Genomic DNA, 13718 nt, shown 5'->3' on the forward strand with positions numbered 1-13718 from the left:
TATCAATGAGAATAGGGCAGAGAAACTATGTGAAAAGGCAGACTAAATCTTATTGTATCCTCACAGCCTTTTTTGTGTTCAGCAAAACCATTTTTGAAGATTTTGCTCAGTTATGACTTTCCTCCATTGTTTGAGTGAATCAGCTGAATGTAAGATGACAATATTTTTGGATTTCAAAATTAATTAATATAGATTGATTTGAATAATAAAAGAGGAAGACATCTCTGCAGTAAGCACATTTTTATCATAATATAAACTCTATCAGTCCTATGTGCCCATAAAAATAGTAGAAGTACGGAGAGTTTAAAAACATAATCCATATTTCATTATGTGGATATATACATCTCTCTGTATGTTTGTGTAAAATGTGTGTAATGGATATACACACACAGTCATGCTCTTCTCTAATGCATCTCTAATATGTGCAGTAGATTTAGAATCCTTTTAAATATTTTTGAATGGCAAGCTTCAGGCATTTAAGCAGGAAGAGTGCACCTGAGATGTGACCAACCTGCTTCTGAAGGGAGCTGCCCTGTGTGTGAGTGTTGTGTGTGCCTGTGTCTAAGAGCTACGTGCTGCAGCATATCAGCCTTTTGTCATCCTGCCAGGATTGGACTGTACCATGCTGCAAAGTCAGGAAAATGAGCCAGGAATATGAGAGTCCACTTGCTCCTTTTGCGTGTAATACCAGCTTTATATTGCAATTCTGCTAAATAGAGATTCTTCCCAAAACTGAAATTGTTTTAAGATTAATGTAGAACAAAATGAGAAAGCAGGAGTGGTTTGGTGACATTATTTTGACATGATTGGCTGAGGATTATGATGTAATAGGTTACAGTGCAGCCCCTTATAGGTTTTAAAATGAATTCCAAGACACCATTACAAAGACAGCCTGACTCTTTTCTTGTATCTGAGCTTACTCAGTGAAACTCATACAAATGTACAATACTGTTTGGAATATGGAAGAACTGGATATAGAATATCCTAAGACAGATATAAATTGTGGCACAGACTTGATGTTTTACATAGAAATGGATCCACCAGGTAAAACTGCAGTCTTATTATAGAAGACTTAATTAATTTTGGTCTTTACAATAGCTGCTGAAAAATTCTTACTGGATATGTAGGATTTCTTTACTTTGTTACTGATACAAATAGGTTTCCTTTTTTCATAAATTAGAATAAAATTGTGGATTAGTGCATGGTTGTAGTAATTAGAATCTTAACATATTAAAATACCTGATTGCTTACTTAATTGAATTTTTACTGAATTGAGCTGTTTCTGTTTTGATTTTATTATGTCAGACGTAGTTTTAGTCCTGCTATTTTATCATGTAAAAATTGTATTTCTTTTATTACTATTTTTGCTCTCTGTTCCACACTGTGCCTAAAAGGAGATGCTGTAGTAACACTCATATTTCCTGAAACAGTGATTCCAAACCATTGGCTTGGATTGTTTAAGGAAAAAACATTTTTAAAATCTAGCAATACTAATTGAATGCCTGTTGTAGCATCATTTTTTCATATCATATGAAAGTATTACAGCTATCCTGATATTCCTTGCAACTTTAAAAACATTGTCTTTTCAGCCTGGTCATAATATACAGGACAGGAATGTTGTACTTACTGGAGAACTGAAAGAGCTGAGTTGATTTTTAATCCTGATTCCAGTGTAGTCCCCCTTGTTACTAAGTCAGTGCTGCAGTATCTTCTCTGGCACCCACTGGTATACATACGCAGCTTTGACATTGAAAAAAGTGGGGGGGGGAGGGGGGGGTTTAATCAGTCCTGGGATTTGGAACACAATTTATTCTGTAGGATACTAAGATTAACACAACGGATATTTTGGTCACAGATGGGTTTCTTAAACTGTTGGGTTTGTTTTTTTGGTTTTCTTGAAAATCATTGCACAGAATGCTGAGGATTTCAAAACTCTGCTTCTTCTTCAAATATACTGTATTGCTATGGGTTTGCATCTTTTATTACTCAGCTTCTAGGTAAGAAAATACAACATTCCTCTAAGATCATTACATAGAAGGATAAAAGAAAAAGTGGCATGTTTTATTACTTGTGTTCACCCAAAGATGGTGAAAGAAGGTAAAAGCAAACTTCAGATTTTTTTTTCTCAAATGCTTTCTTCACAGGGGCAGGAGTTGAGTATGGTGTTGTATTTTCCTTAAAATATATTATTGCAAGATAACATCATTTTTTGAAACAGTAAAACTTTATTTTGAATTATTTTGTTTTCAAATTTCTTGATTCCTGTAGTGTCTTTTAAATTCTGTTAATGATGGGCAACTCTATTTGGTAACCAGTTCTTTTTTTTAACACACTCATAGAATTTTAAAATGTATGTAATAATGTGTTATTTCAAGGAATATATGGTAATGTTTTCAGTGAGTTACAACTTTTCTTCCCCCCTTTCATTTGCAGCACTGCCTCCTAAGCCACCGAAACCTAATACCGTAACTAACAATAGCATGAATAACAACATGTCATTACAAGATGCTGAATGGTACTGGGGGGATATCTCAAGGTAAATCACCTCAAGACATGTATTTCTTATGTTTGGCTTTGTGCTATTCTTGCTGTGCTATTCTGTGTACACGTATTAGGCTTTGAGTATAGAAAATTCACAGTTTTAAAAGCAATTTTATGATTGTTTCCACCATAAACATATTACAGTTGGTTTTTCTCCAAATATGACTAAAAACTTACTGGCAGTCACTAAGAATGTAGTATGCAAAATAATTGTTCTGTTACTTTAAGACTTATATGAAATGCTAGCATGAAAAGATAGCACTAAGAAAGAATTTTCTTCTTGTCTTTCATTCAGAACCTCAGCTGTAGGCACTACAGTCAGCAAGTCAGACTAACAAGTGCCATATATTAGCAACATTTTTATCTGTACTATATATAGCTATATTAGACCAGCACTGGCTGCTCCACTTGCATAGGCTTGTATGAACAAGCAGAAAGAGCTTTGTATGAATAATAATTTTGTCCAGTAGTGAGAGCACAGTGTATGCCATTTTTTATCCCACTTGTTCTCTAACAATGTTAAATAAGGTAATATATAGTTTATTAATATTAATATGGTATAATACATAGTATATTGGTATTAATATGGAGACATAGAAGGCTTCTAAAACACACTTACTTCAAAACATTCAAATTTTAATTTAGAGTACTGTGGAAAAATAAGTGTGTGAGAACTGATTGAAATGATTGGTTACTTTTGCTTTCATTTTAGAGAAGAAGTAAATGAGAAGCTTCGAGACACAGCTGATGGTACCTTTTTGGTACGAGATGCTTCAACCAAAATGCATGGGGACTACACACTGACACTGAGGTAAGACGAGTTACACTGGCTCTGTAATACTTGATAGTCAAATGCAATAACTGCTCTTAATGCAGAGTATTCTTTAGGAAATAGTACTTGAAGCATGCCTAACTTTTCAATATACTTTATTTGCAGGAAAGGAGGAAATAACAAATTAATCAAAATTTTTCACCGAGATGGAAAATATGGCTTTTCTGACCCATTAACATTCAACTCTGTCGTCGAGCTAATAAACCACTACCGGAATGAATCTCTAGCCCAGTATAATCCTAAACTGGATGTAAAATTACTCTATCCAGTATCTAAGTACCAGCAGGTAATTTAGTTTATTTTGTTTGCATTTCACTTAAAAACAGAGAAATTATTGCCAAACTTGCCAAACATGAAGAACTTCAGCTCTGTTACTGTCTGAAAAAATCATGTGGGTACAAAATCTGACATTTTTGTTTAAAATCAACTCCATGCTTTGCATGTAAATATTTAAAAGTTTAAATAATGCAGATACACTGTTAGGAAATAAACATCTTAATAATTATCCTACTCAGTGGTGAAATATGTAATTTTCAGTACACTTGCAATGCAAAATTCCTTTTTGTCATTATTATCTCATTTGCATATTATGCATTTAGTGTATCTCCATATTGGTGAAAGAGGAGTCACATTTCCATGTAATTATCCAAGCATTTTTAAGCAGTTTTATCCAGAAAAGCAGGGCAATATAATTGTTTCCTTACAGAATATTTTTCTTTCTGCTCATCATTCCAGGATCAAGTTGTAAAAGAGGATAGCATTGAAGCAGTAGGAAAGAAATTACATGAATATAATACCCAGTTCCAAGAAAAAAGCAGAGAATATGACAGACTCTATGAAGACTATACAAGAACATCTCAGGTAAGCTGGATTTGAACCAAAGGGAGAATGGAAAACTTTGAAGATTTTGAAGAACATTATTGTGAATTTGTATTGTCATCTTCCTACTCCTCTCTTCCACCACCACTGCATTGCCCTGATGTACTTGCTCAGAACAGTGCAATTGCTTACTCATGTTTGAACAGCCACCACCTGTAAACTAAGCCACCTTCTGCCCAAGTCTGACAGCTCCATCCAAAGCCAGTACATAACTGTCTTGATTTACACCACTTCTGCATTCTGACCTCATCAAGCTGAGTTACAGTTTTCAAGGCACATTTCCAAGGAAGCATTGCATTTTATTTTGAGTTTTTGAAGGGTCTGGTTTACCTATACAGAATAAAGAGATGACATGTGTAGACAAAATGCAGGAATAAAAAGCTGCCTCTTTCAGCTTAATCAATTATTAGCCATGCCTTGACATGCCACTGAAAGTCCAGTTTTAAAGTCCCAGAATCAAGACTGCATCTTAAAAGTGTGCAGGAAATACACCTAAAAAGAATTGAAGAAAATTGGAGAATTGCTGCCAACTTGAACTAATGACTTAAGACCTGGCTACCAACTAGGTATGTAGGGGCAGGAGGGTAAACCAGATAACCTCCTGAGACCTGTCAAGGCCACCTTTATTTCAGGAAGCCAGGTGTGCCTCTAATGACTTGAGTTCATACAAAGGGCAAAGTGCACTGCCATAAGGTTCTAAGCATCAATTTATTTATACAAAGCAAAGATTGTAAGTGATTCTTTTTTTAGTAGTTCTATTTCTTGATAAACCTCATCATGGAAATCTTATCATGGTAACCTTTTGCGCAGGCCTGTTGTCTCTATGCCATGAGGCTCAGCAGACAAAATACTTTTTGGTAAAAGGATATTGAAAGGAAATTCTTCTATAATATCCTGAAGTGTTTCTGTGATACAAGAAAATAAATATTCCCCTTTATCTGATACCAACTGCAATAACAATTATTTTATTTTCAGGAAATTCAAATGAAAAGAACAGCCATTGAGGCATTTAATGAAACAATAAAAATATTTGAAGAGCAGTGCCAAACACAGGAAAGATACAGTAAGGAATACATTGAAAAATTTAAACGGGAAGGAAATGAAAAAGAAATACAAAGGTCAGTATTTGATTTTGAGTATCAAATTGTATGATTTTTGAAAAAACAATGCCACGTATAGGTCTGCCTAAAATTGAAGCAAGATGGCAAGTTTTAAATTGTTCAGCTGCAAGCAAAGAAGCCTCAAATAGAGTAGATGTGAACTGGCAAAATGTATAACTATATCTAGAGAAAGAATCTGTTCTCTTAGATGTCTATACCTCTAAATAGCAGACTATAAAGTTATGAAATCAGAGTGTAACCTGCCATATTGTTCCATCTAGAATCATGCACAACTATGAAAAACTGAAGTCTCGGATAAGTGAAATTGTGGACAGCAGGCGTAGATTAGAAGAAGACTTGAAAAAGCAAGCAGCTGAATATAGAGAGATAGACAAGCGTATGAACAGCATTAAGCCAGACCTCATACAGCTGAGGAAGACAAGAGATCAGTACTTGATGTGAGTACCATGAATTAACAAATTTTACATTGTTTGGTTTTTAATGATACCCAACTTTTGTGACTAAAAATTAATTTCATTTGCAATTATTGTTCAGGTGGCTGACTCAAAAAGGCGTTCGGCAAAAGAAGCTAAATGAATGGCTTGGAAATGAAAATGCAGAAGAGTAAGTATTGAAAGATTTAGATATTTCTGGTATTTCAAATCACCTAAATACAGAAGTGAGATAAGGCATATTTAAGTCTTGGACCACAAAGAGTGAATCTCAAGCCGAGATCTTCAGTAACAATGACTAAGACATGACAGCCTACATAATGCAAGTATTAGAGAGGATACTGTCTCACCCTCTACTCTCCTCCTTTTTTCAGTGAAGTGCATATTCAAGTTACTGTAGCAAAGCACTGAAATGTAACCTATGTCTTTTATCTTACCAGCAAAATTAAGTTCATAAGGTCTTAGTATTTTACAGAGATGTCATATGGATGGATAAATTATTCAGAAGGTCTCTTAGGCATGAGCAGGCTTTTTCCAAATCTCATCTGTGGGTCCCATGATGTTATCCAGTATAGGAGCACCACATCATTGTATCACATTGCTGTTGGAGATGAAAAATTTTTATGCGCTGAGGAGTATCCTGTAGTTTTGTGGTCTGTTTTGTTTTTCTGGAAATCGGCAGGATAGTATTCTGTCATTTCAGTTTAGTTTACTGTAGGTTCTGACAGAGGCTGATGAATACATTTCACTTCATTCCTGGGAAAAAAGGCAAAAAGTTGCTGATTGGGTTGTGTAAACATAGGCCAAATTTAAACAAAAGCAAGACACAAAATAATATCTGAAGCACAGTAACAGTGAAAAATGAACAAATAGAAGAATCAAAATTGTCTCAGTAGTATTTGGATCAACATTTTCCACCTATGTAGTTTCTTATGCATCCCTTTTATGCTGCCTGATTGAATATAATATGAAAGCAGCAGACTGACAATGACTGTAGTGCATTCTGCCTTGCATTCTGGCCTTGTCCATATCTATTTTCATTTGGCTTGGTTTATTGTTAATAAATAAATTCTTACTGTTACCCTGGAAATTGTGCTTATCACTGTGGTAGTAGCAGGAGATAAAAATGACATACACATTTTAAAGCCATGTTGGTTTCTCAGTCTTAGCAAAGATGAGATGTTGTAAAATAGGTAGGCACCAGTTCCCATTAATGTTCCTATCACTTAAACAGTAGACAAAGAACACTCTGTGGGTTTAATGTAGCATCAAAATAGTAATCAAACTGTTTAAAGAAAATCTTCATTTTCTCTCACTCTGATACTCCTTGCTGGCAAGTCTGGTAACTCCTGAAAAATTAAACTTTTAGAATATGGCTTTTCTTCTGAAGTTGTATTGCAGAAAAAAATTCCCCAATATAATAAGCAGGATGAAAACAAGAATTGCTTTCTCTAGATGCTGGTTGAAAACAGAGCCACTACTGAATGTATGTGAATGTCATGCAGGTCAAAAGAGTGATGGGATAAGGAACCTGGAGATAGTGTCATCTGAAACAAAAAGAACCTTTTCTCCCTATGAAAAATAGAATTCCATGTGCAATTGCTGGTTTCTGTAGACTACTTTGAGAATCTTCAGAAAAACAGAACCATGGATGAGTGAGAAGTTATCTTTTCTTAGACCAAGGAAAACTAATTAAGAGCCTATTACAGAGAGAATAAATGCATTAGCCTAACACAGACTTATTGCAAGCTGAACAGGAGAGGCAGGGCCAACCACTGCAGACTGTTGTGGGATTGGGGAGCTCTGGAACTGCAGAATTCCAAGGTGATACCCAGACAGCTGAACCAGATTCTTCTTTTTTCATGGTGGGCTTTAGCTCAGAAGGTTCTCTGTAACTCTGAATCAGCTTTATAGTTGGTGGCTGATTTAGTAGAGAAGCATGTATTGCATGCTATTTTCACAATCTCCTTATAAGGGGCAGGGTGGGGTGGGGGAGAGAGAGAGAGAGAAAGCATTCTACTGCTTTCTTGCACCTTTTCACAAAGCCATTCCCCTATGAATAATTAATGCCTCCCTGTGCAACTGCTCAGAGGTTCTCTAGGCAGCAGCTGTAGTTGATACATTGCATGATTTTTCACTGCTGACCAAGTGTTCTGATCTTTGGAAATGAAGCTGACTCAGACGGTACTGATTTTGTTGGGCTTGCTGTTTACCAAAACAGTGAGCAATGGCAGAAGTACTAAAGTGCTCACAGCATATTCTGAAAAATAACACATCATCTTTTTATATTCTTCCTAAAATTTACATTTCAAAAAAACAAGAAACGGAGCTTATATTTTACTTTCATACAGTGGTTTAAATGGTGCAGTATTACTTAGTTTAAATCTCCAGTTTTACCTAGGAGGCATCCTGCTAACCACTGTAATATGGAATAAGGATTGCTTAATTAGTGGATTTTGTTCTGTGTTTCACAAACATATTTTTTCTTTCCAACAGCCAATACTCTATGGTAGAAGATGATGAGGACTTGCCCCATCATGATGAGAGAACGTGGAATGTGGGAAATATCAATAGAAGCCAAGCTGAAAATCTGCTGCGGGGAAAACGAGATGGAACATTCCTTGTTCGAGAGAGCAGCAAACAAGGCTGCTATGCCTGCTCTGTTGTGTATGTACCCTAACTTGTGAATGATATAACCCCTATGCAAGGGGCTACCTTCAGCTGGGGGCAGATAGTCACTTGCATATGCACAATTCCTCTTGGACCTTTTGGCTTAGTAGCAGCTCAAGGACTCCTGAGGCCATTCTTATTGCTGCTCTATTTCCTACACAGCTCCAACCTCTGCCACTCCCATAGAGGAGCCTCACTCAGAGGGGAAACCAAAATACGTGTGCTCTCCTTTCTGTGGAGCTGCTAAGTCCTGCCTATCTCCTTCCTCCCTAAGCTAGGATGACATTCACAAATTTGGACTAAACATAGGTTTTTCCCTTATCCCACCGTAAAACAGTGGAATTCTATGTACTGGCTAGCATCTTAAGATGTATTGCTAGTACCTTATTTTCTATCTTAATTTTGCTAAAAATTGTTTGGTTTTGTCTTGTTTTAGGGTGGATGGTGAAGTAAAGCACTGTGTGATAAACAAAACACCTACTGGGTATGGATTTGCAGAGCCATATAACTTGTACAACTCGCTCAAAGAACTGGTGCTACATTACCAACACACGTCACTTGTGCAGCACAATGACTCTCTCAATGTCACGCTAGCCTACCCAGTATATGCCCAGCAGAGGCGATGAAGATCCTGATACTCTGGGTTGTTTGTTGGTTTTTTTAAAGAAATTATTTGGCAACATTGAGGCCTCTGGAGAGAAAAGGCTCCTTTCAGCTTTACTCAAGAATTTTCAGTATCAAAGCTATTTGTCTTCAGATGGAACTAAAGATTTCCTTCACAACTGCAGTGGGAGAGATCACGGTGTTATGCTGTGAATGTATGTTTGTGATCTGAAGTGCTTTTTTTTTTTTTGTAATTATAAAAGAAAAACACAAGAGAAAAATCCAAACCTGATCTCCCTGCAGGGACATAGAGGCCTTTAAGCATGGTGCTTGTTTACGACCACTTCTGAAGCTTTACCAGCTAGAACATTGGATTATCCAGACACAAGGTATAAGAGGTCTGTGTCATTCAGTTATTGGAATTTCGTGGTCATAACCTGACTTGGAATGGTGTTGCTGCACTCAGTGGATCCAGACATACAGCATTGTGGTTCTATTTTGGTTTCTGGTGAATGATATGTAGCAGAGTGGCACTTTCATTTCTAAGGGACACTTTAAAAGGATTTCAGTTACAGTATGTTGTTCAGAGTAATTGTAATAGCAAAGTGCCAGGAAGTGTTTTGTTTAGATGATTAAAAATCCTGTTTTAAGAATATATTTAAGACTGAAGAAAACAGGATTTTCAATGGCATACAGTGTATAATAATGTACATAGTACTGGATGACTAACTGTCATTGATGGAAACTGTCAATACCAAACTGCTTCTTTTTTTCCCTTTCTGTTCGCTGAAAGCTGAATTTTTAGACTATGCTATGCAATACTGAATTTTCTTTAGGCTGTAGTCTTCTCTCAAGCATATCTACAGATTAAGCTTGTTTTTCTTGTCTTCTTTTTTTTTTTAATTTCTTTTCCCTAAGCATATTCTTCCTGGCGATTACTTTTGTTAATAATTTTCTTGTTTGTTTTGTTTTGTTTTTTGCTTTGTTTTATTTTGTTTTAATGTACAGGCAGCCAGCAAGAGTTGGCTTGAAAATTTAAACTATGAAATATTTTACAATTTTCATTGTATAGAATATTGAGCTACTAGCTCAAAGTTTAAAAAGTTCATAATTTTTTTGACTAAATACTTTGTTGGGCAGTGCCTGATAAGCTTCAAAGCTGCTTAGTTCTATAAAATTATATGAATATTACAAAATATCACTGAGTCCAACAATACTGTTTCAGAGATATCTTTAGAATACGGTACCATGCTACATTTGCTTCTTGAAGCATTTTGGACTTCTATCATGATTGTCTTTGTATATGGAAGACAAGGAAAATAGTGTATCCTTCTTTGATAGTGACTGCAGAAATAAATGGGGATATTTTGCTACTGCAGTGTAGAGTGTAGATAGTTTGGATCTCAGAATGAATCCACCTTCACAGTAAATAAATGACTTCTTGACCTCCTGTGACAGAATTTTTGTCAGCCTGTAAAGGTATTTTCATTTCACATGAAGGAAGTTTCTCCAATCTGTTGCCTAGGTTTGTTTTTTGTACTAGTATTGTGGGGAAAAAAAACCTTCCACCTCTACAGAGAACATTTGGATACAATATAGAACTAGTTAAGACTGGAAAATATATTTTTTAAAAATGATTAGGCTATGATATGTATTTTCAAAAGTCTGTAGGCTGAGGCAGTATCAAAGTGAACACTTCCATAATTTTAGGGCACCAGAGACTTACAAAATCATGGTTCAGTTAAGGGAAACAAATACATAAATCTCACTAAAACAGAGTTACCCGTAATCCTGAGATAGTTCACTGTCAATGGTTTGCAATGGTTATTTATTGTCCTGACCACTGAGGAAATTCACACGTTGCAAATCAATAAAGTAAGGACGTTCAGAGAAATCTTGGAGAAGATTTGACTAAGTGAACATATGAAATTATTCTTCCCCCAAGATGCAAAAGATAAGATTTATTACTATTAAAGAGAGTTGCACACACAATCAAAAGAATGAGACCCATGGAGTTCTCTCATAATAGCTCTGGTTAGAGATCCTTGTGTTTTATTTCAAAGTACGCAATGCTTTATAAGCTATTGGAAATAATAATAAATTTGCCAGTTTCCACTAATCTTTATATTATCTTTTCATTTTTACATTGTTACTTCAGTTCTGAGGCTCTAAGATTTTTGCTTTTACTTTGACTTTGTGGTCTATTTTTTTTTTGGTGGGTTATCTTAGCTTTCCTATTGGTGTATTTTCTTATTTATATCAGGTAACAAGATCCAACAAATATCGTTTCACAATAGTCATCACTTAGAAAATTATTCTGAATCTTTTTCCTGAATAGAAGTTTAGTCTTCATGCCTTCCCTTCTCATTCCACACTTTTTTCAGGTCTGTAGGAACATGTGAATCTGTTATACTAATAACTGGTTTATACTACAAAAAACACCAACAATTACTCTAGCATGCCAGTTATACTACTGGGCTTGAAGTTACAGATTAGTTCAATATACAGCAGTTTAACGCTTATAGCAATCCAAGATATTCTTCGGACATATATTAATTTCTGAATGTTAAATATTTTAAGAGTAAAATTGTATTTTTTCTCTGTAGGCAAAATATATGTAATCTGAATTGATGTTTCACGTAGCATTTGTCAAGAAATTTTATCATAGTTTAAGCATTTGGATCTAATTTTCCTCATATTAAGAAAACCCCTGCTATGTCAGTGGGCCATATCCTTAGCATGCCCAGCCCAGTATGGAATATAATTCATTCCTGTGTGCTGTGCAACTTCTCTTTGTGTGTGGCTGTAGCAGAAAAAAAATAGTGTGTGTGCAGATTTGACACTTGCTTTTCTTGCACAAGCAACAATGAGAAATAAGCCCTATGTTGTAATGATGAATGCTTAGGGCTTCTTAAGGGGATGTTCTGCCTACACAGGGTCTGTGCAATTTGCAGGGATCATTTACGCCCTCAAATTGGCATGAGTGGGTTTTCTTTGGTACTTACATATTGTGTGGCCTCTGCATTTCTCTCCCTCCTTAATGCACAGAGCTAAGTCCTGCCAAAGGCCCTATTCACTGCAGAGTTGTTTGTCTTTAATGTACCATATTGTTCACTCCAGTTTTGATCTGATCTCAGACTACTATATACAGAAAAAAAAAAGCATGGGGATATAACTAAAGAAACACAGTGTTTTTCTGTATTTCTATTGATGCAAAGTTTTTTTTCATCAAATATAATCAATGGATGGGCTTTACTCTGTTACTTTTTTTTTTCTTTTTTTGATTTGCATAACTTTTCGTTTTATTTTGAGTCCCTGAGTTATGCTGCACTGCAGCATCTCTTTCACAAGGCCTTTGAAAGGCATGAGACATAGCAAAGAGAACCAAAACTCACAGGCAAAATTAGGAGTTTCTGATTTCATTCAGCTGAAATATGAATTTGCAGGTTGGGGATGCTTATCTGTGCATACTCATACACACTTGCTGTGTATGAACAGTTCCCAATATAGATGCATTTTCACAGAACATGATCATTTTGCTGAATTTAGTAAGTGATATCATTAACTTTATTTAAAGACACACACATGCACACTAGACTTTTGTGGGTGCAGCATGTTTCCAGATACAGTTAGAAAACTGAGTTTCTGTGTTGTTGGATAGTTTCTTTAAAGAAAAAAAAAAAAGGAAAAAAAAAAAAGCTTGTCTGTATGGTTCCGTTATCTTGTCAAGCAATCTGTAAAACCAAATCTTCAGATTTTCTATTTGGTGTCAACTGTTCTGTAGTGAAAAAATGGCTTTGTCTTGTAATTGGCAATGAAATAATAATGCTTGGGAAAACATTCAGATGCTTCTTATGGGGAAAACTGCCGATTTTCACACAGTGCTTTTGCTATGCATGGTATTAAGTTGGGAAAGTGAATCCTGATACTGGTTTTTTTCAGGGTCACTTTAGAAATGGGCAGCTCAAAGCATAATGCCTCCCATGGGACAAGGTTACAAAGTGCAACATTTTATGTAGAGTCATGTTCTGTTTACTGCAGTTGAAACTAAACGGTAGGAGTTAGTGAGGTTACATTGCACTTGTCCTGATGAGATTGCATTAGCTGCCCAAGATGCTGCTATTTTTTTTATTCTTGTTTTTTGAAAATAAAGCTCTGTTCTGTTACATGTCTTTAAAACATTGAGATTGCTTTGTTTTAAATTTGTCTTTGAGGAGGTGGAGAGTAAAGCAGATTGTAAATTGCCTTTACAAGGCAACAGTGAAAACATGCCTCCTTAAAATTTTGTTCAAGCTGTAGAGTTGATGGAGCTGTGTCTTGTTTTTGAGTTGCTTTAAAAATTGTAATAAGTCTTCAAGCAGAATAAAGGTTGTTTTGAAACTGCAGTTCATTTGTTGGGGCTTCAATACAGACCGTGATATCTATTTACCAACATCCTTGCCTAACTCTTCCTGTCAATATGTGACCTTCTTTGAAAATGATACCCAAATGCTCTTATTATTAGAGGAACTAGGGAGCAAATAATTTCAGCTGACTCACAGCCATTTTGTGTTTTGAACTGAATGAGGTAGTTGAGTAGCTCCAAAATAATGTCTTGTCAAACAGTGACAAAATGACAGTTTTGCTCATCTCATACTATTG

General features: G+C 35.6%; 1 protein-coding gene across 1 annotated transcript in view; it reads left to right on the forward strand.

Moving 5' to 3' along the window:
• The window catches only part of PIK3R1 (phosphoinositide-3-kinase regulatory subunit 1), a 54329-nt gene extending 40867 nt beyond the window's left edge, over positions 1-13462 (forward strand). Inside the window, exons 7-15 of the mRNA XM_005429139.2 lie at positions 2434-2536; positions 3254-3352; positions 3479-3659; positions 4109-4234; positions 5228-5370; positions 5634-5810; positions 5908-5976; positions 8301-8471; positions 8911-13462. Of these exons, the coding sequence (XP_005429196.1) occupies positions 2434-2536; positions 3254-3352; positions 3479-3659; positions 4109-4234; positions 5228-5370; positions 5634-5810; positions 5908-5976; positions 8301-8471; positions 8911-9100 (1259 nt within the window). The 3' untranslated portion in view covers positions 9101-13462. The remainder of the gene's footprint in view (positions 1-2433; positions 2537-3253; positions 3353-3478; positions 3660-4108; positions 4235-5227; positions 5371-5633; positions 5811-5907; positions 5977-8300; positions 8472-8910) is intronic.
• The last annotated feature ends 256 nt before the right edge of the window (positions 13463-13718 follow it).

Source organism: Geospiza fortis, unplaced genomic scaffold, assembly GCF_000277835.1.
Source record: "Geospiza fortis unplaced genomic scaffold, GeoFor_1.0 scaffold557, whole genome shotgun sequence".
NCBI lineage: Eukaryota > Metazoa > Chordata > Aves > Passeriformes > Thraupidae > Geospiza > Geospiza fortis.